Source organism: Eurosta solidaginis, chromosome 2 (assembly GCF_040869045.1).
Source record: "Eurosta solidaginis isolate ZX-2024a chromosome 2, ASM4086904v1, whole genome shotgun sequence".
Lineage (NCBI taxonomy): Eukaryota > Metazoa > Arthropoda > Insecta > Diptera > Tephritidae > Eurosta > Eurosta solidaginis.
The window spans coordinates 183026245-183050949 of record NC_090320.1 but is presented as its reverse complement, the minus strand read 5'-3'; the positions used below and the strand labels follow the sequence as shown (position 1 = coordinate 183050949).

Below are 24705 nucleotides of genomic sequence, written 5' to 3'. Positions count from 1 at the left end.
GAAGCTAGAAATATAGAAGACATCCATATTTCCTTTTTGCTTCACGACAACGCAAACGAAGAAATATTAGAAAAGCTACATTCACCGAAACAAATAAAGAAAAGAAGCGACATTTAAAGCCGACGGCAGTGAAAAACCTATTAATTGCACACTGCTTGCCGTTTAACTGAGTCCCACATTCTTATCGATCAACTACCCGGTCAGCACATTGGTAAAATAAGTGTTGTGAATAATTTTACGCCCTTTAATTGTGGCGAAGCTTTTAACCAGTATCGAACAGTTTGGAATCTTCCGTTTTTTTTGCAATTTCCTGCGGACTAAAAAGGACATTTAAGGAACATTTAACGAATCTTGCTGATACGACAGCATCGACAAGTCCGAATCCAAATAACAACCTTTTAGTAGTACAGGGTGAGGCGAATTACTAGAAGACTTTTAAACCAACACCTCCGCCTCCAGGGCCAGCAGTACGCTGCAGCGTAATACAACGAACACCCAATTAGCACCAAGTCATCCAGGTCGTAAAAGTCAACACGAAGTTTTTATTGTCACCAGGTTCACTCGATCACCTCGAACCACGAGCGCAACAACCACCAGGCGGTACCACCGACTTCAATACTAATAGCGCATCCTTATTAGCTGCGTTCATACCGGCTATAACAATACTAGAACAACCCTTATCAGCTACGACCAGATGGGCTACAATAAACCAGCTACAATGACAATCACAGGGCAGCGAATATAGGCCTGCGGCCGTTCCAATTGCGATAACGAACATCAGCGGTTAAGCGGTGAGTTCTTTCCAATGCTGAACTAAAATTATGTATTTGTAGCCTTAACATTGTCTTTTAAAATTATATTTTTGACTCCGCAACATTATATAATGTCAATATACCAACATACCCAAGTTTAAGGCTATCACCCTAGTGTAGCATTAAAGCGAATGTGAATACGAATGCAATATGCACAATGACCAAAGGAAATGAAAAGTTTAGAAAAAAAAGCAATTCTTGTTGTACGTTCAAAATTGTTGCATACAAAAAAAAAAATTACCCAACAAAAAAACAAAGCATATTTTAATGGTCATAGATGTGCAATTTATACTGCCTGTGAAACAAAAAAAAAGTGTTTCAGGTATTAAAATTTGCTTTGCGATACGGTAGAATTTTACCATTACATTTTTTTTAATTGATGCAATCGTTGCGAATATGATTTTGGAATGAGCAAAAGTGTTGATATTGTTTCGGTAAGGAATAAAGTTTTATTGGTAATTCAAGTTCAGTTGCATTATCAGCTAAAATGCATTAAATCTATATTAAGAGACGCAAATAACAAGTAATGCGGATTAGCTTGCATTATCAAAACAAAAACTTCTTTTGTATACATTTTTTGTTGACTGAGTTGAACTAAGCCCGAAACAATACCAACCCTGACTGTTACATGTAAAACAGTTTACGTTTCACTTGAACAAGTAAAACGATTTCATTAATTGTACTATAAGTTTAAAAGGTTCATGTTTTACCTGAACCTGTAAAACAATTTCGTCGAGTTTACAACAAATTTAAAAGTTCACGTTCTACCTGAACAGGTGAATGACTCCGGTAATTTTTCCAGGAATTTAAAAGCTTACGTTTTACTTGAACTTGTGAAACAATTTTTTTTTTTGAGGGGTAGGATTTACCCCAAGTTTAGTCCTAGTTGCGTTTTTAACAAATTTCTTAGTGCATAGTACATAAATAGTGTCATTATACTATGTGTAATACCAAATTGATGTTCTGTTAAACTCAAAGTAAGTCTAATACAACAACCTATTAATTTTGTAAGGGGGCCCCAATTATCAGAAGTTGTATACAAACTGTACAGCCCTAAGATAGGTTTGTAAAAACAAAAAAAAGAGAAAAGGGCATTTAACCAAATTCCTACAAAAAAAAGCTTTTTTATTACATATATAGTATAGTAGATTATAAAACAAACCAATTATTATTACTTTCAATGAACCGTCGCAAAACGCGGCTCACAATAAATTTTTCTAAAAACTTACAAAAAGGAAAAGAGTTCCTCTTTAATTAGGCTCGCATTTTCGATTGCTATATTTTTTTTATAAAATTATTTATAAGCTTAAACATATTCAAAACCCTTGCTGTAAGAACAGAAAAAGAAAGCTATGTTAGTAATAATGAATATTGAATAAATTTGTTAACAATATGGGAATGCTGGCATCATTATTGATCTAGAAGGCACGTAGGGTGATCAGGTAAGGGGCCACCGAAAAATAGGTGCGTCGGTGGCCATGGATTTTGAGGGTGGGACATGCACCGGGCGTCGCAACAACACCCGCGGCGCCCCAAGTTATATTCGGCCCTTTTTGTTTATACCCTTTTGTATTTATTTTCAGTATTTTTTTTTGATTTTCAGAGTTAGTAACCGGCCATGTCCGGTTCGGTAAATTTTTTTGCGTTAGATTTTTTTGAGTTTTTTTTGAATTTGAAATTTTTTGAATGTTAACGGTCTGTCCGTGACATCCGGTTCGGCCGGATGTTGTTTTATTTTGAATTATAAGCGTTTTGAGTCGTCTCTGCGCTTTTTGACAGCTAGTTTTGATAGGCGTGATAGGAATATTTTTCTGTTTATGGCGCAGGAACAGTAAGGTTGGCAAGGACCCGCCCCAGCCGACAATGACTAGCCACTGTGCACCACAAAATCATGCCGACCGCCTTCCTTACTGCTCCCATCGTAAATGCGTTTCCATAACATTGATCACATAGACTTATAACCTTTTAAAGAAAGCATTCCTTTAACATACCTTTATAGCTATTGAAGTATAAAAATATCAACTCTGATATAAGAAAATTAGTACTGAATGGTAAAAAAGTGTGCATTCATTTCAAGTTTGCATTCATTAAAGAGTGGGAATGGTTCCTACATTCACACTCTTTGTTGAATTATATTTTACCATTCAATAACACACACACTTTAGCTTTGAGTTAAAGTATTTAAAGCCATTCAGGAGATTTATAATATGCAACCAAAAAAGAATGCTGAGAAAATGCACACACAATTGATTCAATCTTTTTACAGCTCTGTTAATAATGGTGTCAAGACGCGTCGTTTGACACCTCTCTCGATATTTTGGATAGCGTATTACCACTCGACCCCTCAACTAGAATTTTACCTAAATTAATATACTATATATCAAAAGCAAAGTGATTTGTGCGCTTAAAAGATTGTAAATTTGAAAAAAGTTAACTTCCGCTTTCGGATTCTTAATCTAGGCGTATATACGCGTCTTTTAATACCTCACTCGAAAATCTTGGTCCAACTTTAGGGTGGTCCCCCTAAACTGCACTACTACCGTAACGTTTTACAAGACGGTGCACCACCTAATTTTTATCAAAAATTATCAAAGGTGGTATCAAAAGACGCGTCTAGACCTCAGTTTTTAGATTTCGAAAGCGAAAATTTAAATATTTTATTTCTGTTATAAGATATACACAAAAAATCGGTTCAAATTTTCATATGGTTGTTGTTGAAAGGTGTTCTGCACGCATTTAGTTTTGATCCCCAAACCGGTGTCGGACCCACCCAGGGTAATTTTTTTATAAGCACGGCCGAAGGCCGCCAACGCAGAAAGGTGTTCTATGCAAAAATAACTATAGATCGGGCCCCATATTTCGGACCCTCTCGGGGGTCCTTTTATCGTTTCTTGTAAATAACTTACGACAGAAATAAAATAAAATTTCCGCTTTCGGATTCTTAAAACGGAGGTCGAGACGCGTCTTTTGATACCACTTTTTATAATTTTTGATAAAAATTAGGTGGTGCACCGTAAAATGTTACCAAAAATAAAATTTAAACCATAAACAAAGAGGATAAATATAATAAGAGCGTTCACTCGTTATTTTTTAGGCATTTACTCGATGTAAACTATGAGGTGGTCGCTACTGTTTTTTTTGGGCGAGATGGTTATAAACATTGTTTACTATATAGTTTGGCAGCTTAATTCGAGGTTATGTTGCGAATAGAGTGGAAGGCACTCGCAGGCCGTGAAAGTAGGCACTCGAATGGAGTGGAATGGAGAACAGTAGGAAGACCAGAGTTGCATTGGATCAATCATTGCATCAATATTAAAGATAAATTTAGAAAAAATAATTAAATACTTGAGTATAAGCAAACATTTTCTTTCAATTACTGCAATTAAGGTGTCCTAGATGCTATTTATTCCAAAATTATAACATTTTACGTCTGTTTAAAAATTTAACTTCAATTTCCCTAAGATTTCCGTAATATGGCCATTAGTGATGTTTGTGTGTGTGTGCAAATTTTGAGCGATCAGCTGTTAGTTGCGCTACTTGGTAAAGTTTACAATGTTTATAAATGTCTTCTATACATTTTCATGGGGTATTTGTGTTTATTTTTCCGACTGTATTTAATTAATTATTTAATTCTCTTTCCAAAAAACACGTTTGCATAAAATGACAACACCGCATAGATAAATGGAAAGCAATTCAAAAATTTCCCTCATAAAACAAAAGTAGCGACTACCTCATAGTTTACATCGAGTAAATGCCTAAGAAATAACGAGTGACGGCTCTTATTATATTTATCCTCTTTGCCATAAACACAAACATGTCAAGCTGTAAACACAATGCCGAGTGACGACGATATACGCCGCGTCGGGCGATGACATTTTTCAAATTACGCCCAGACTTTCGTCTACTTAAAACACAATGCCGGGCGAAATTGACGCTGTTTATTCAGAGTGGCCATTATTTAGAGATAAAGATGAAAACAATTAAAACTTTTTTAATTCTCTGCTTTAGCACTTGACTGCTAAAACACGCCCAAAATGTTAAGAAATTAACAAAACAAAACAAAAATGTTAAGAAATTAAATTAAAAATTATATGTAAAGAGAAAAAAATTTGTTTTTGTATATTATGTTTTCTTTTTTATACTTAAATAATTGAACAGCAGCAACCCTTGGGATATTTTTCGTCATCGCTCGGCGGCGACGATAGAAATAAATATATCGTCGCAAAATGACGTCGCGTAAATTTCGCTCTTGGCGTTCATTGTGTTCACCTTCATGTAATTATGGGGATTCTATTTTTGACCAGGCGATGTTCGTCGCGTTTATTTCGTGGCGTCAGGGCATTGTGTTTCAAGCTTCAAACTCACTAATTTCGTAGCGTAGTGATGTACCGAACTTGCGAATATTCGCTAGTATTTACGTAGTATGTTTACTATAATCGTCTCATCCCTAGGCGAACAAAAGAAGCAGGCTGTGAAAGGAGCAAGTTGTTTATGTTTAAGTGAAAATATCCCTTCGAATTTAAATTTGCTATGCTACCAGAACCAGTAACTTTTGCAATAACTTTACTTGTTTACGGTGCAATACTATTGTTGCTCATATATTATGTGCGTACAAATACAATATAGAAAAATTTAAACACTGCATCTTCAAAGCTATATAATTACCTTGTCCATAGGTGCTTACTCTTGCAGATCTGGAATGTGATTATCTGAATGCTCAAGAGTGCTGTGCTCGTTTAAATTTTTGGGTTATACCGAAATTCGGATTCCATGCTATACTCTGCGTCATTCTACTGCTTGGTGGACACTGGATAATGTTTCTATTAAATATACCAATGGTGTTCTGGTTAGGTTATGAACTGCACCGGCAACCAAAAGATAGTCTTGGCGTTTATGATCCAGTTGATATACATAGTCGTGGCTTGTTAAAAGTGCATCTTAGAAACTGTATGATTTATCTTGGATATTACTTTTCAATGTTCTTTGTAGCATTGTACTGGTATGTATGAGAATTTCCAAAAAGTAACGGTTACTAAGTCATCATTTTCAGTATGATATCTGCATTAATAAAGGGAGATCCAATTAAACGGCATGAAGAAGGAGAAATCGTAACGGTCGTTTAAAAGTACAACAGTGTTACACATGCAATAGAATATATAGTCGGTAAAAGTTAAACACCAAGTGTGCAGCAAAAGAAGTAATATCAAACGAAAATTATCATATTTTCAAAAAAAAAAAAAAATGCTAGAAACGCAAATTGTAGTGCAGCCCGTTACGCGGTTATCAGGGGCAAAGTCTAGACTTCGATTGGGAATTGTGAGATGTTAATAACTTAATTATCAAATTTAAACCATGGTTTTCATAAAAGATACCCTGGATATCAGTAATTTGCCTATATAAAAAACTCAATAACCCTGACGACACTTTTGGGACTTCTGTTAGTCGAGTTATCATGTCCTTTTGTCCAAGTTTTTAGTTTTCGATTGCTGTAGTTGCTTTAACTGCACGTAGGTTTTGAGAAGTTAAATGCGTTTTCCATTCCCATTGTTTATCTATCCTTAAAATAATCTTTGGAGTTAACATTACCCTTTTTTGTGATATAATGGATTACGAGAATAACAACGACCACCGATCGATAACCATATGGAAATTCAAGTTAAAACCCTAACAATACACATCAATACCCAAATGGAAATGGATGCATGCAGCAAGAGTATTTCAGACATGAATTGGGGATGAGTGTGCATGCCAGTATAAATGAACATAAATATATTTTTATTAACACGTGGTTTCTCAGGGAGGATGCATATTCTATATCAGCGTTGGAACTACCTTTGTATGCATTGGCCTGTATTAAGCATTCAACAGCGCCAGGAGGGCATGCATACACCTACATGCATTATTCGTAAGTACAAAAGCACTATTTCTTCATTTATGAAACGATATTATTGGATCTATAAATTATAACATCATTTATAACATCAGCAGACATGGCATATGGAACAATTTGAAATATTTGGACAATTGTTATCTACAAAAATGTTGTTGATTTGGTAAAATCCCACCTTCCTGACAAATCTCACAGGATCAACAACGTGGAACCACCCTGGGGTAAAACGTTTGGTGGTTTTGTTCAATTAACGATATATGTATTCTAAGTAGATGGTTTCATCTCTCTCGGATTAGTTATGTCCGATAATCGAATATTTTCATGAACACATTTATTTTATAAAAGTGAATAAATCTTTTAATACTTATATGACACTGATTTATTGTGTCTTGGAATCCAAGCTAGAAAAACTGACGAAACTTTATCGGAACTTCAAAATACAAAAACAATGTTGGTTCACTTTTTTCACAAGAAAGTTTATTTTAGTTTGTGTTTGACAGGTCTAACGCAACGAGTACTGTCCTATGGTGGGGTGCACATGAAGTTACATCAAATTATTAAAAATCAACAAGAATCTTTAATTTGTGACATTGACTCGATACAGTATGGACGGTGGCAGAGGGGAAACTTGCGCTAAATGCAAAAATGATGAAATTTGGTATGTAGGTTCCTGGGCACTCATCTCAGATCGCTATTTAAAATGAACGATATTGTACTAAAACCACGCTCACTTTTTCGATATCGAAAATTTTGAAAAACCGAAAAAGTGCGATAATTCATTACCAAATACGGATAAAGCGATGAAACTTGGTACGTGAGTTGAAATTAAAGAAAAAGAAGGCAATTTAAAAGTTTTGCAAGCTGTAATTTGGCATTCGTTGAAGATATCATGATGAAATTTGGCAGGAACGTTACTCATATTACTATATGTATGCTTAGCAAAATCGGGGGACGACCACGCACACTTAAAAAAAAAAAATTGTTAACTCAAATTTTAACAAAAAATGTAATATCTTATTATATATGTAAATTATGTCAAAATTCAACTCCAGTAATGATATGGTGCAACAAAATACAAAAATAAAAGAAAATTTCAAAATGGGCGTGGCTCCGCCCTTTTTCATTTAATTTGTCTAGGATACTTTTAATGCCATAACTCGAACAAAAATTTACGAATCCTTGAGAAATTTGGTAGGGGCTAGATTCTAGAACAATAACTGTTTTCTAATGAAAAAGGGTGAATACGGTTGAAGCCACGCCCAGTTTTTATTCACAGTTGACCGTCTGTCCTTCCGCTCGGCCGTTAACACGATAACTTGAGCAAATATTTACATATCTTTACTAAACTCAGTTCACGTACTTATCTGAACTCACTTTGTATTGGTATAAAAAATTGCCGAAATCCGACTATGACCACGCCCACTTTTTCGATATCGAAAATGACGAAAAATAAAAAAAAATGCCACAATTCTATACCAAATACGAAAAAAGGGATGAAACATGGTAATTGGATTGGTTTATTGACGCAAAATATAACTTAAAAAAAAAAATTTGTAAAATGGGTGTGACACCTACCATATTAAGTAGAAGAAAATGAAAAAGTTCTGTATGGTGAAATCAAAAGCCCTTGGAATCATCGTGGCAGGAATACTGTTCGTGGTATTACATATATAAATAAATTAGCGGTACCCGACAGATGATGTTCTGGGTCACCCTGGTCCACATTTTGGTCGATATCTCGAAAAGGCGTCCACCTATAGAACTAAGGCACACTCCTTTTTAAAATACTCATCATCCCTATCGTTTGATACCCTTATTGTACAAACGCATTCTAGAGTCAACCCTGGTCCACCTTTATAACGATATCTCGAAAAGGCGACCACGTATAGAACTAAGGCCCACTCCCTTTTAAAATACTCATTAACACTTTTCATTTGATACCCATATCGTAGAAAATATTCTAGAGTCACCCCTGGTCCACCTTTATGGCGATATCTCGAAAAGGCGACCACCTATAGAACTAAGGCCCACTCCCTTTTAAAATACCCATTAACACTTTTCATTTGATACCCATATCGAACAAACAAATTCTAGAGTCACCCCTGGTCCACATTTATGACGATATCTCGAAAAGGCGTCCACCTATAGAACTAAGGCCCACTCGCTTTTAAAATACTCATTAACACCTTTCATTTGATACCCATATTGTACAAACGCATTCTAGAGTCACCCCTGGTCCACCTTTATGGCGATATCTCGAAAAGGCGTCCACCTATAGAACTAAGGCCCACTCCCTTTTAAAATACTCATTAACACCTTTCATTTGATACCCATATCGTACAAACAAATTTTAGAGTCACCCCTGGTCCACCTTTATGGCGATATCTCGAAAAGGCGTCCACCTATAGAACTAAGGCTAACGCCCTTTGGGTTCCCCAACATTTTTCGACAAACTGTCTTATGACTATAAAGTTCCATGAGAAGCTTCTATTCCAGTATAGAACAATATCGTTTGTCGTATTTTTTGTGTAAAAAACATCGTTTTGTGTTATATGTGCGTTTTTCCAGGTTGTGATATGTTAGACCACAGCGTAGAAACTGTGCATACCTTATAAATATTGATTATAAATGCAACTCTGTCGCATTTCAAGAACAGCTAAATGCAAAATCAAATTACCCTGCAAAAATCGCGAGTACTCCATGCATGCATGTATGGAGTACTCGCTATGGACCAGGCATGCTTAACCAACGAAACGATATCATTTCGTTACGATAATCAACGTTAATAAACGAAACAAAGTCATTTCGTTTCGTTTATTAACGTTAAGAACGTCAAATTAACGTTAATTCACCTATACCAGTTTGAATAAAAATTCAAATTCAATTTTTACTTTTTTAATTTTATAGGATCTAGACGACGAGGTTGAGAAAAAGGAGATACTCCTTTTATTTCTATTCGGTGACCGTTTTGTGTTGTACTTTTTCAGTATAATTAGGTTCACACGTAATAAGAGGAAAATCATTTAAAATATTTGTAAATTTATTTTATGAAATAGGGATCTTAAGAGAAAATATGTCGCAAAAGCCAGAAGATCCAGAAACTTTTAATATTGTTTTCAAATCTGTAATTTCTTTATTTTTAATACTTATCTACCAAAATACCTATTTTTTCTAAAAAAATTTGCAATAATGGGAGTAGAAATATCTGCAAGAATGAAAGGAAATTCAAAATCTCGTCTAAGACCTAAATCAAATTTCAAAAGTTTGTTCCAAAAGTTTTTATGCAAGATCCATTAGCAGTCGAAAGTTTAAGGTCAGAAAAACGCTTATATGTTTTAAATTTTGAAGAAGGATTAACTAAAACTATAGCACCTGTATCAATTAAAATATTTTATTTATTGAATTTATCAAATTTGAATAGACGGTGGGATGATTGATTATTAGCCGTGTTTTTTTTCACGCATATACCTTTACGTTTGCGCGTAAAAAAAACACTTATCCTCGCTTAGATAATGCTTAGGAGACCCATCTAGCGTGAGTGGTTAAACAACTAGCTACAGCACAGGGTGTACCGAAAAGCGGAGACACAGCCCTCTGATGGCCATAATGTATAATATATAAGCCCCTATTATGAGCATTATTCGATCTTCGCTGGCTATCGAACATCGAAAATCGAATTTGAAATTGGTATTATGACATCTAATCTCTGTCGAAATTTTTGTTGTGTATCTAATTTTGAAGCGAATAGAAATTTGTTGTCGACGCTGTATTACTTAAGTGAAACTTAAGTTTTTGTTTTTATCTTCTACCTTTTTGCTACCAATAGTAATTTAAAAATAATAATAATAATAATAAAATTTTTGAAAATAGAAAAATCAATATTGAAAATTAAAATATTGTAAAACGTATCCAGCCCAGTTCTAAACAAAAATTCCGTGCGAGTTTTTTTCCTTCTCCCATTCCTCGAAATATCCTCGTATACTAAATAAAAATTCCTTGTGAGTTTTTTCCCTTCTCCCTTTCCTTCTATTCTGAACAATTCGAAAGAGCGGAGACCGGTTATGGGAGAAAAGTAGGTATTAGGAATGTGAGTGACGGAGATTCCTCCGCCATTACTTATGAGTTTTCTCACTTGTTAAATTAAAGGGAATGCATCGAAATAATTAGAGGAAATTGGTTCTTTTAAGAAAGAACACTTATTTGTACAAATTTGTGCTAAAATATATACATTCTACCACAATATTCTTTATTTTAAGTCGAAAAGTTTATCATAAGCAACGGAAGAGCTCTTGGTATATTTGATGCAGCCGTCCAGAAATTGCGCAAGAATTTTTAAGAAAGCTTAAATAGATTTTGGCATATGACGAAAGACGAATTCAACTCGACTTGGCCGCCAGAAAATTGCTGAATGGAAGTAGGCAACTCCGGCGGATTTGTGTTATCCCGCCGTCTTCTCCTTCTTTTGCTCCTCTGTTGATTTTGCTGTGGCACCAATTCATTACTCATTTCAGTGATTACCACATGAAATGCAATACTGTGCATTATTTATACTTTATTTCTTAATTTCAAACAAATTCGGAACAATAGATAAACTTTTAAAGTTTTTAAACATAATTAGAAATGCGCAACGAAATTTCAATTACAGCTGACTCGAAAATTCGAAATTCCTATTCCCCAATTATTGTTCTCCCTAGGACAAAAGAATTGGAGGAATTTTTCCGCGGGAATAAAAAAATCCACGAGAACAAAATTCTGAGGGACTATTTATAATTGGGCTGATTAAAATTACAAAGTTCAAAGTAACATAATAACAAATTTAAATAAAAACAAGTAAGGACGGGACTGTCTTCGGCTATTCCGAAGACTTCATACCTTTCATGAATGGGGCTGAACAATAATCTTATCCCGTTCGTAATCTCCGAATAATCGGATGTATAAGATAAGAAATATCTAGTGAACAGATCTACATACCTAAACGATTTTTAAGATAAATATAAAATAAAAAATAGGTAGGTACTTTGTGTGAGGATGCAAAGTTTCAGGTTTTTTGTGGTCTGCGTGTAAAAACTATGACTACGAATCACGTATTTCAACAATATATGACGTAAACGTAACTATTTGATGAAATTTGATGAATTTTGAAGCTTCTATCCGTAAAAAAGGGGCAAAAATGACAGTTTATATGAAGTATATAATATATATACCACCGATCTCTATGATTTTTTCAGACAACAATATATGCTATATACGTAAGCATTTGGTGAAATTTGAAGCTTCTAGCTGTTAAAACGGGGCAGAAATTGCGCAAAGTTTCTTATCTGAACAATCGGTTGTATGAGATATATACTATATATACCACCGATCTCAATGATTTTTTCAGACAACAATACATACTATACACGTAAGCATTCGGTGAAATTTGAAGCTTCTAGCTGTTAAAATGGGGAAGAAATTGCGCAAAGTTTCTTATCTGAACAATCGGTTGTATGAGATCATATATACCACCGGTCTCTATGATTTTTTTAGACAACAATATATGCTATACACGTAAACATTTGGTGAAATTTGAACATATCTAAACGATTTTTAAGATAAATATAAAATAAAAAATAGGTAGGTACTTTGTGTAAGGATGCAAAGCTTCACGTTTTTTGTGGTCTGCATGTAAAAACTATGACTACGAATCACGTATTTCAAAAATATATGAAGTAAACGTAACTATTTGATGAAATTTGATGAATTTTGAAGCTTCTATCCGTAAAAAAGGGGCAAAAATGACAGTTTATATGAAGTATATAATATATATACCACCGATCTCTATGATTTTTTTAGACATCAATATATGCTATACACGTAAGCATTTGGTGAAATTTGAAGCTTCTAGCTGTTAAAATGGGGCCGAAATCGCAAAAAAAAAATATATATATACTATATACGATATATACCATCACATATATATTATATATATCACCGATCTCTATGATTTTTTGACACAAAAATATATACTATATACGTAAGCAATCGGTGAAATTTGAAGCTTATAGCTGTTAAAATGAGGTAGAAATTGCGAAAAGTTTCTTATCTGAACAATCGGTTGTATGAGATATATACTATATATACAACCGATCTCTATGATTTTTCCAGACAACAATATATGCCATATACGTAAGCGTTCGGTGAAATTTGAAGCTCCTAGCTGTTAAAATGGGGCTAAAATTGCGAAAATATATATATATACTATATACATATACCACCATATATATACTATATATATACCACCGATCTGTATGGTTTTTTCAGACAACAATATATGCTATATACGTAAGCATTCGTTGAAATTTGAAACCTCTAGCTCTTAAAATAGGGCAGTAATTACGAAAAGTGTCTTATCTGAACAATCGGTTGTGGGGGATATATACTATATATACGACCGATCTCATCAATTTTTTCAGGCAACAATATGTGCAATATACGAAAGTATATGGTGAAGTTTGAAGCTTCAATCTGTTAAATTGAGTAAGATATTACAAAAATCCTCTTTTTCTGAAAAATCGGTTGTATAGAGGATATATGCTATAGTGGTCCGATCCGGCCGGTTCCGACAAATGTCTAATCGGACACCCAAATACAGCCGCTCACCAAATTTTATCAAGATATCTCAAAAATTGAGGGACTAGTTTGTATACAAACAGACAGACGGACGGACGGACATGGCTAAATCAACTCAGCTCTTCAACCTGATTATTTCGGTATACTTAATGGTGGGTCTATCTATTTTCCTTTAAGGACTTACAATTTTGGGTTTCGTGACGAAATTAATATACCATTTCATTTTCATGAAAGGTATAATAATTGAGTCAATATAATTTAAGAACCCTACATATAGGTCCAAGGTCGTGAATACAAAACAACTGCTTGGAAGGCTGGTTTCAAAAATTGGAAAAAATCCGTTTATAACAAAAGGAACTTGCAGAGAGGACCAGGAGGAAAAAATTCCGAGTGCATTCTCGTACCCGATGCTCAGTTGAGACTATCCCTAGCGCAAAATCTGAGAATTGTTGCCATTTTCAAAATGGTTGGAATAGACTTGGCTCTTTTGTATTGTTGCAGTCATTCATCTTTACTGGATAGCAAGTCCATGAACGCTTCTACGGTCATTATGAAGTTTAGTTTTTAACACATGTTTAGAAAGTTACAATGTTTAGAAAGCTACAGTTACGCGTTGAAATTAATTTCAGCGTTTTATACTTCTGACTAGTTCCAGTACTTAAGTTATTTTCTTCACAATAAATAATTTTGCTTTTATTAGAGTTGGGTCGTTTCGTTCTGAACTTGTTCAGCCTCTCAAACTGAACAAGTGAACTAGATCTTCGATTTCGGTTCTATTTGTTCTTTTAGTTCGTTTTATCTAATGTTATTCTTTCTCTCTTCTCGTTCGCGAACATTGGAATTCACAGTGAGCAAGAATGTCGATGATGCCACTTACACTAAAGATATGTGTGGTCATCTTTGTGTGTGGCACTGCTACAACAATATATGTGGATCACCTAATTTGTATTTGAGTATCGCTGTCTCATTCTGTATCTCTTTCTATCACCCGCTGAAGATAGGCGCCGCCATATTGAACATCCTGTCAGGCATTTGACAGATAAGATATCACACATAGTTATCATTCACAATGATATTGAACTTGTGTTGACGTGACGTGGCACAAAATTTGTCAACATAGTTTTTGGTGACGACAAGCGCTGCAATACGAAATTCGGCTATTAAAAATTGGTAAAATGAGTTTTATTTATTCTTATAAATACACGTTATTTATTTATTTTTAATTAAATTTCAGAAAATGGTAAAAGTTACCAACCACTACCAATTCACGGAGCTTGTTGCAGAAGTTCCAACAAATTATAAGTGCCAATGGCAAGGTATTGCAACCAAATTGGAATACTCTCGGACTGCCACTCAAAAATGATGAAGGTTGGTAAAAGATGAAAAACTAGTTATTTTATTACGTATATATTTTAACTTTTTGTGAAATTCAAGGTTTGGAGCAGGCATGCTTAACGAACGAAACGATATCATTTCGTTACGATAATCAACGATAATAAACGAAACGAAGTCACTTCGTTTCGTTTATTAACGTTAAGATCGTCAAATTAACGTTAATTTGACGTTCTTAACGTTAATAAACGAAACGAAATGACTTCGTTTCGTTTATTAGCGTTGATTATCGTAACGAAATGATATCGTTTCGTTCGTTAAGCATGCCTGGTTTGGAGAGACCTTAAATGCAAGGTCATAAGAAAGCTTGCCCACAATAAACAAGAGTGCGGTGCCACGGGAGGGGAAGGATACAGGCAATTGGTGTTACGCCTGTTATACTCTTAGTATAACCAATTAATATAAATTTATTTGAGTAATAATAATATTATTTATTGAAAATAAGTTAAAGGAAATTGATGTTTACAATTGATAGAAAATTGAAATATGAAAATTTTTAACATTCATTGAAATCAAAAGCAAATATAATTAATAAATTTAATTTTTTATATAACATATCTAAGTGGTACAATAAACAAGTACCACTACATTTACTCCCCCTCCAGTGAAACATATAAATAAGTATTAAGTATATTCTTTAAACAAAAGCAACAAAACTAATTAATATTAAAAGTAACCTTTTTAATTGTTTGTGCCGGTTCAGTTGAAAAATTAGATGATATATTAGCAGGTTTTAAAAGATTTATTGACACAGCTTTGATAACATTAGCTTTCTGAATTCTAAAGGTATTTTTATGTTTCGATACGACTTTATAAGGTCCTTCATAAGGCGGATTAAGTCCTGAAGTCTGATTAACTTTTACAAAAACATATTCACATTCCTCAAGAGATTTTGGAACATAACTCACATCCTTGTTATGATGTAAAATTTTTGTTCTAACTCTTGAAAAATGATCTCTTAATTTTTTAATAGTGTTATTCACGGAATTTTCATTATTTCTAGAAACAACTAATTCTCCAGGAACTCGAATAGTTTGTCCATAAACTAACTCAGCAGGGGATGATTTTAAATCCTCTTTCACTGCAGTACGTAACCCTAATAAAATAATAGGTAACATTTCTGCCCAATGAATTGAATCTCCTGAAGCTATAATTGAAGTTTTGAGTTCACGATGGAATCGTTCTATCATGACATTAGCTTGTGAATGATAAGCAGACGTTTGAATTTTATGTGAACCAAGAATTTGAGTGAGTTCATTGAATAATTGAGATGAAAATTGTGCACCTTGATCAACAGTAATTTTAAGAGGAACACCAAATCTAGAAATATAATTTTGCACAAATGCTTTTACCAGGGGAGGATAAGCCTCTGGCCATCTTCAATGTCTATCAATAATCGTCAGAATATATCTATAACCATCAGATGGTGGAAGTGGTCCAACCAAATCTAAATGGATATGTTCAAATCGGTTATTGGGTATATAAATTTTCTGTATAGGAGGCTTAGTATATCTTGAAATTTTCGATTGTTGACAAGAAATACAGTTTGAGACCCATTCATTTATATCTTTCCGCATATTAGGCCAAAAATATTTTAATTGAATTAAACGCACGAACCCCTGGATGTGACAAAGAGTGTAATTTTGAAAAAATTATTTCTCATGGAATTCGGAACATAAGGACGCGGTATTGAGCCAGAAATATCACACCCAATTTTAAAATTATGGATTGGAATTAAAATTTGTTTTAAATTATTCTTCGATAATGGAGAAGATATTTGAGTTTTAAGAGTCTCATCAGTTTGTTGTTCAACAACCAAAGTATCAAAATGAATATATTTTGCTGAAAGTGAATCTATTTCTGGAAACCTTGATAATGTATCCGCTACAATATTATTCTTTCCAGATATATGCTGTATATCATTCGTGAATTCTGCTATATATTCTAAATGTCGCGTTTGTCTGGGAGATCTTTCAGTCTTTGAATTTAACACATATGTCAATGACTTATGATCTGTATATACTGTAAATACTTGACCTTCTAAAAAATGTTTAAAATGTTTAATAGCTCTATATATTCCTAAAAGTTCCCTATCAAAAGTTGAATATTTACATTCTGCAGGACTCAGCTTCTTATAAAAATAAGCCAAAGGTTCCAAAATATTATTCTTTACTTGTTGTAAAACTCCTCCAATTGCAACATTTGAAGCATCAACAGATAAAGATAATTTTGAATGCCCATCAAAATGATTTAATAATGTATTTTGAGCAAAAAGACTTTTCACTTTATTAAATGCTTTAATTGACTCATTAGTCCAGTTAAGAGAATCTAGTCCAAAAAGAGTTTCATTTATAAACCTTTGAAAGGTTTGGGCGCTATTTTTTAAACCAAAAGGCATACGAAGAAATTCAAACAAACCGAAAGGTGTTGTAATATCCGTTTTATGCACGTCTTCAGGTGCCACTGGTATTTGATGATACGCACGAACCAAATCTAACTTTGAAAATATAAAGTATTCTATAATCTCCACAAGGTCACCATTCATTAATTTCTGTTTTTGGAACCAAATGCAAAGGTGAAGCAACAGAAGAACTTGAAGGTCTACAAACACCAATTTTTACTAAATATTCAAATTCTGTTCTGGCCACTTTAAATTTAATTGGATCTAAACGACGTGGTCTTGAAAATGGTAAAACTCCTTTGGTTTCCATTCTATGAACAGTATTATGTTTAACTAGTTTGGTATAATTTGGTTCTGTTGTAATTTCAGGAAATTTGTTGAGCAATTCAGAAAACTTGTTAATTTTCAATGATAATTTAAGCTCGAAAATTTCGCAGAATCCAAAAGAACCTACTACTTTTAGTTTTGTTTCTGAATCTATAACATAACCAATTTATTTTTAACATCCACTAAAAGTCCAAATCTTTATAAAAAATTTGCAGCTCCTGTATCTATTAAAAATTTAAGTTTGTTTTGCTTATCAAAAATAAAAAGGCGGCTAGATGGTTTGACATTTTTTCTATCACCCGCCACCGGCATGATAGAACGATTCAATTTAAATGATTTGGTTTTATATGAAAAAATTTACATAGTTTAATACACTTAACTGCGTTATTCCCAAATTTTAAGTGGTACCAGCAAATATTGTTTGGAGAATTTGATCGTTTCCTTAAAATTCTTTTATTTAATTGGTTAAAATTAGTTCGCTCATTAGATCTCGATCTTGTTTGTAATTCACTTACATCAAAAGTTAATTTATTTAAATTTTCACAAAGTACAGAAGTTAAATGGGTTAAATTTTGAATAGTTTGTTCCAAAGAAGAGTTTTGTGAAATTGAGGAAACCTGAGGTTTAATATAAAGAGTATAAATTTTGTCAGCAATAATAATTTTATTGTCTATGGTTTCTTTTTCACAAGACCAGTGTTGCCAGGTGATGAAATAAAAAGAAGCTAGATTGGCAAAAAAAAAGGTTAGAAAAAGCTAAATTTAGAAAAAAAGCAGCTAAAAAAAGGCCAGAAATTTTTTTGGGTAATTCATTAAATTTTTTTTTATATTTTAGTTTACACATTTGAAAATAAAAACTTATAAACATAACTTCTTGTTTCAAAACATATCAGGCACATTTTCCTTGACTTGCACATGGAATTACTTTAAATGATGGCATATGTGTATATACAAAAAAAAATATTACAAACTAATTATTTATATAAAATATTCCCCGTCTGAAGAATCAGAAGAGCTTAGGTCTGCGTATAAAGTTTGGCTATTTACCATAGATATGAGATCATCCGTAATTTCAAAATCATTACAACATTTAGATAAGCGTTTTAACGAGCATCTAATATTAAGCAGCGCATTAAACAGTTTAATTTTTAGTTTGATCCTTAATTTAGTTTTCAGAATTTTCATGCCACTAAAAATTCTTTCAACCTCCGCGTTACTGAGTGGTAATACTAAAAAACTAAATATGAATTCGACAAGTTCTAAAAAAGGAGGTTCGTTTAATACATTTTTATGTTCTCGGACTTCCGACCAAAATTCCATGGTGGAGTGTACATTTTTCCATTGTATAGTTATAAGTATTCTCCACTGCAGCTCTATTAATGCTATTTGACTTGAAGACTACACTTCTCTTTATCAAAGTAAGAAAATACATCTGGCTTTGAAACTTTCAACGAATTTTCAGCAGAAAAAGAATTAATCTTTTGTAGAGAACTCATATTATTAGGTATTAGGTGTTCACAGGAACTATTGAAATTATTAAAAATACATTCGGAGTAAAAAAGGCTAGAAAAAAGTCACGAAGCTAAACCCAAAATTTCGAGGCTAAAGGCAAAAACAAAAGGCTAAATCTAGCCTCGAAAAGGCTAACCTGGCAACACTGCACAAGACATTAAATGTGCTTGATCTTGTTGTGGTAATTTACGTAACCAAAACTTAAAAAGTAGTTCTTGCCCAACAATGGAGCTAGAACCGACTAAACATTTCATCTCACGATATAATTCAGAGGGTTTTCGATCTCCAAGCTGAGTATCAGAGAATAGTCGTTCTAGTCGACTATCTTCAGATTTAGGTTATCTCTCACACAATGTCCTTTTAATTGTTTTATATTTGTCTGTTATTGGTGGTAAGTAAGTAAGTAAGTTATTGGTGGTGGATTAATGACATCTAATATCTTAGAAACAATTTCTTGAGGAAGAGAAATTTAAACATTATGAAATTTTACTGAATCATCAAGTATATTATTTATAGAAAATTGTGCTTCTGCATGTATAAACCATACTTCAGGATTTTCATACCAAAACTGATAATTTTAACAATTTGTTAGCTTGTTGGTTGTTTGAAAAAGATTGAACTGAATTTATAGGAACTGATTGGAAATTTGAAGCAGCTGGTGTTGTAAGTGTATTTTGTGTTATTAGAGATGTCGTAATTGTTGGAAAGTTCGAAATAGCGGTTGTTTGCGTTGCCTTTGATGTGACTATTTGACTATTAGTGATTAGGCAAATTATCTTGCATTATTCTTGATGTGGTTGTTGGACTATGTGTAATCGGCATACTTTCAATAAAAGTAAATAGATTTTCTTGAGATCTGGTCAGAACCATAATATTTAAAAATGAAATAAAATAAAAACAACTGTTAAAATAAATTCAATGGAGATGGATTTACAATGAATCATATACATATAATATAATACTGTAGAGAAATTACATATTTGTATAGTCCAAATAACTTAAACTAATTATTGAAAATGTTTGTTTATATAAATATAAACGGCAATAATTGAAATCGCTTTCTTTGTAATTGTTTTAAATTTTTTAAAATGATGAAACATTTGTATTAGTTAGAATATTAAAAATATTCCTTTAATTATTATAAAATATTTCTATTGATTTGCTGATAAGATTTGCAATTAATATAGTATGTATATAAATTTAATTTTTTAAATATATATATTTTTTTAAATGTGACAAGTCCAATTGATGTATTTTACAGCGCTGTTTGTTTAAATTCCTGCAGTTCCGCAAATATTATCACCACAATAGCCAGGTTCTACTGCTTCGAAATCGGTACCAAAAACATAACCAGTATAATATTGACTTTTATCGCTGACATCACCGCGTGTTTAGTAGAAAATGTAATAAAAGCACATCCTTTATAATATCACTTGAACCGATACAACTAATTCCTCCAATTATTTAAAATAATTGTTATATTGTTCGTAATAAGCTTGATCGCCATATGTTATACTCTTAGTATAACGAATAAATATAAATTTATTTGAGTAATAATAATATTATTTATTGAAAATAAGTTAAAGGAAATTGATGTTTACAATTGATAGAAAATTGAAATATGAAATTTTTTAACATTCATTAAAATCAAAAGAAAATATAATTAATAAATTTCATTTTTTATATAACATATCTAAGTGGTACAATAAACAAGTACCACAACAACGCCCACTGGAGAAGCATGCTACGAATTTAGTACATTGTTAAGAAAAAACATTTTAAATCACAAATTTTACACTAAACATCAAATAACAACTGAAAAAATTGTAAACAAGGCGAATTCATTACAGGTGGTGTTATCCCATCAGCTGATTGCTTCTCCTTGATAATTTTCATACAACTCCTTGTACTGCAACATGTCGGTTAATCGAAATCAGTGAAAATTTTCTTTTGACTTGACATTCTGTACGTCGAATGGGTTGAATTCGCTTTGCCACCACCTAGTATGGATTCGCCTTGTTTGTAAATAAACAATAGTCAAAAGTATAAGGATCATAGTTTTTCTATAAATTTATCGATAACACGTCAAAGTCAATACATTAGCTATCATCCGGTGGCAAAATCGATAAATAATTTTGCATGTAAATGCAACAGCAACGATTTGAGCCAGATAAATCCAGATAGAAGTCTGGTTCAATTTGTGAGCCAGATAATTTGTTAATTACTTCTTTTTAGGTTGGCAACGCGGCCTTTAATATACCTACTTTTTCAAAAATAGATGTCGCTGCTTAGCCTTTCGCCGTATGAGTTAAATGAAAAACAGCGGCGACATCTGACTATCACATTTCACGTGTGCGAAAATTTTACGACATCTGCTTCTCAAGTCTCTCAATGATCCAGAGCATTCCCGTGAGAATTGAGCGTGAGCCGGAGCTGTAAAACTCACTGAAAGACGGCAATTGTTTTATTAAATACCCATTTCGCGTCGACGTGACGGTGATGTCGATGACGATACGAAGTCATGATTGATGTTGACAACCATAATAAGGGTGAATGACACTAGTCTTGATCGAATAAGTGTCATAATACCGAAAGAAAATTCCTTCGATCATCTCTTTCGACTACAGTCGAATATCGAATTTGTCTCATAATAGGCCATGGCTGAATCCATTGTAAAGGTCTACAAGTAGGATATGTAGCAGCACGCACATACACAGCCATGCTCACCTGATAAAATGCTTGTTCTTGTTCGTTTTTTTTGTGGATACTATTTGGCACTGTTGTACTTCTTAGGTCTAAGAAAAGTGTAGTAGCTGCTAACGAAAACTGCGTAAAATTTTTATTGTAAAATTGCAAAGAAATATCATTATTTACTTTCAAACTTAATTACATCTCCCTTCAAATCCATATGTTTTTGACAATTTTAATTAACAAATTGTGATACTTTATTACCGGGGACGATTGTTAAACCACGACCAAAACCGTCGGAGGAAGTATTAGCAGACGCGTTTTTGCCTCGCTTCCAATAATTCGAAAACTTTTTCGCCTTTGGACTATTGACAACAGGACAAAAAGCGTCTTTTCATTTCTCTTTCCACATTTTTGGGCGGGTTATTGCAGTCGACCTCGGTTTCAAACTGTTTTTCGCGGAGAACTTTTGAACGGGTCGAAAAAAAACTTAGCACCCGTGTTTGTATTCTTAATACTGGAATAACTACGCGTGCTCAGATACCCCAATTTAAGACTTTTGTATAATTTTCTGTAGGACCCATATAGGTGCACTGCATGTTCATACTAAATTCGTTCCAAAAAAATTTACCTTCACAGCAGCACATATCTGATATTCCGCTCCTTTTTTTGTTTCCCTGCGTCGATTTCCACGACGCAATCCCGGTAATTTTGACACTTCGTTCAGTGTCAAACCCATGTTCCACGCAGGTTCCACTGAGTTCCACAATAGTTTGACACTGACCGAAGTGTCAAACGGCAGTGTGTTAGAAAGAGAAAGGAATTGTTTCCTTCTCACAGATATCATACTTGTAAACCTGTACTATGGCTGAATCAGTTGCGGAGAGTTGTGGTCAAGCACAATTTTAAGAGGTGATACATAAAATTAGTGTAGAGGTGAAACATATACACATATTTCAGTTACATCTGAGTGTAATGCCATTGAAATTTTGTAGTACTAGTTTTATGAGCAGCAATTTCAGAGGTGTACTTGAAGTTTGACGCTTAGCAGTCCATATAAAGTTAAAGCGTAAACGTTTATACAGCTATTAACTCCATTATTACCCACAGTCACAACGGATTTGTTTCGTTTAAAGAATTAGAGTTTGAGTTTGGATTATTTTTATTTGAATTAAAATTATAGAGTTTAATATATTTGAAAGCATTATGTTTAAATTTTCGATGATACCATCATATATTATTATCAGCCGTGTTTTTTTCACACGCGTATACTTTTACGATTGCGTGTGAAAAAAAACGCCTATCCTCGCTTAGATAATGCTTAGGAGACCCATCTAGCGGCAGTGGTTAAATAACTACAGCTACAGCACAGGGTGTACCGAAAAGCGGAGATACAACCCTCTGATGGCCATAGGGTATAACATATAGCTGAATCAGTTGCGATGAATTGTGGACACACATAGAATACATAGAATTAGTGTAGAGGGTGAAACAAAGACACATATTTCAGTTACATCTGAGTATAATGCGTATTGAAATTTAGTAGGACACATTTTATGCGCAGCAATTTCAGAGGTGTATTTAAAGTTTGTCGCTTAGCAGTCCACATAAAGTTTAAGCGTAAACGTATATAGAAGTAAAAAACAAAAAACACAGCTATCATTATCAAAACTTCTAGATCTAGAAAAATTTCTCAAGTTAGATCGTTTTTTTCTCTAGATCTGGATCGAATTTTTAATTCATTAATATCGGTAGAAAATTTGGTTTAAATTTTGAAAAATTGTAGTAGTTAAGTCAAATAAATTTTTTTACACATTATGTAAGAACATTATTTTCAATACTAGCTATTGAAGAAATTTTAGAAGAATGTGGTTTATTAATTAAATAAAAAGTCAAAAAGTACGTGATCGATAAATTTTAAAATTTATCGGAGGAGTGTACAAAAGTAAAAATAAATTTGAGAATATTTAATTGAATAAAGAAAAATTTAATTCATTAATAAGGTAATCAAGAATAATTGTTTTATAAAATTTGTAAACATATAGTTAAAAAGTTAAATATTGATATAATATGTATCGTATACATATATTAAAAAAATATTGAAATAAGTAAAAAATATGATTAAATAACTTGCTGCGAACTTCCAAATAAATTCAGTTTAAAATGTTGATTATTGATTGACTTAAAGAATTGATTGTAGATATTGCAATGATCGGGATGTTGTTGTTGCTTTAATTTATTATATGATCTTAAAATGTTGAGTCATCAACAGTTGGCTGACATTTAAATTTCATTTGTATAATTGTTGCATAAACTTCAAATGAGTTGATAAAATGTCTCTAAGTTTATTATGTTATATTAAATAAGTATAAAAATTGGCACGAAGATTTTTAAATTTCGAACGAAATTTGATTGTAGTCAGAAAGTTTTAAGAAGGTTGTTAACTCTTATTATTTTGCAATGAATTTCAAGTTTTCGGAGCGCACACAAAGTTTATTATGTAATGTGAAAATCCTTTGGTTGTATTTATTTGCAATTTTAAAAAGTTATAATAGTTTTAATTTGAACATTTTTTGAAATTACAGATGAAAATTGCACATGTTTTGGTAATATAGTTGGTTTTTTTTGGTCAGAATATTTGTCTTGATCAATGCTTTCTCAGGTCGCAAATTTCATGTTAAAATATTAATGTTGGTTGTTCAGGTCGCAAATTTGACGTTAATATGTTAATGTTGGTTGTTAAAGAACAGATGTTTGTAAAGGAGGATCGCCAACATATGAAGTGTTAATCCTTTACATTATAAATTATTTTTAATATAATCTAATTTATTCAAAAAATTGTATATGTAAATTTCTAATTCGCAAAATTGAATAATTGTTTTCAATATTTTTAAAGATAAAAAAAATTTCATTTTAAAAAGGCAACATAATTAATTAAAAATATTGAAATATTGCAAGTAGAAAAACAAGTTAAAGTATTCACATAAATGAAATAGAGTAAACAACTAAATATAGAACCTGCACTGAACAATGTTCAAAAAGGGAAGACCGGTTAAGGGAGCAAAGTATGTAGGT

The 24705-nt window shown here is 32.8% G+C and overlaps 1 protein-coding gene across 3 annotated transcripts; it reads left to right on the top strand.

Annotated features, from left to right (window-relative positions):
• The first annotated feature begins 5275 nt into the window (after nt 1–5275).
• On the top strand, nt 5276–23777 carry cnir (cornichon-like protein). 3 transcript variants are annotated; one of them, XM_067766536.1, is made up of 6 exons: nt 5276–5417; nt 5489–5811; nt 5863–6717; nt 14160–14481; nt 14546–14679; nt 20204–23777. In XM_067766536.1, the coding sequence occupies exons 1-3, from the start codon at nt 5343–5345 to the stop codon at nt 5933–5935; spliced, it is 471 nt and encodes a 156-aa protein (XP_067622637.1). In that variant the 5' UTR covers nt 5276–5342; the 3' UTR covers nt 5936–6717; nt 14160–14481; nt 14546–14679; nt 20204–23777. The 3 variants fall into 3 exon arrangements, with proteins under 3 accessions (XP_067622637.1, XP_067622638.1, XP_067622639.1); XM_067766537.1 differs by lacking the exons at nt 14160–14481; nt 14546–14679; nt 20204–23777 and adding an exon at nt 6801–7069; XM_067766538.1 differs by lacking the exons at nt 14160–14481; nt 14546–14679; nt 20204–23777 and adding an exon at nt 6798–7069.
• The last annotated feature ends 928 nt before the right edge of the window (nt 23778–24705 follow it).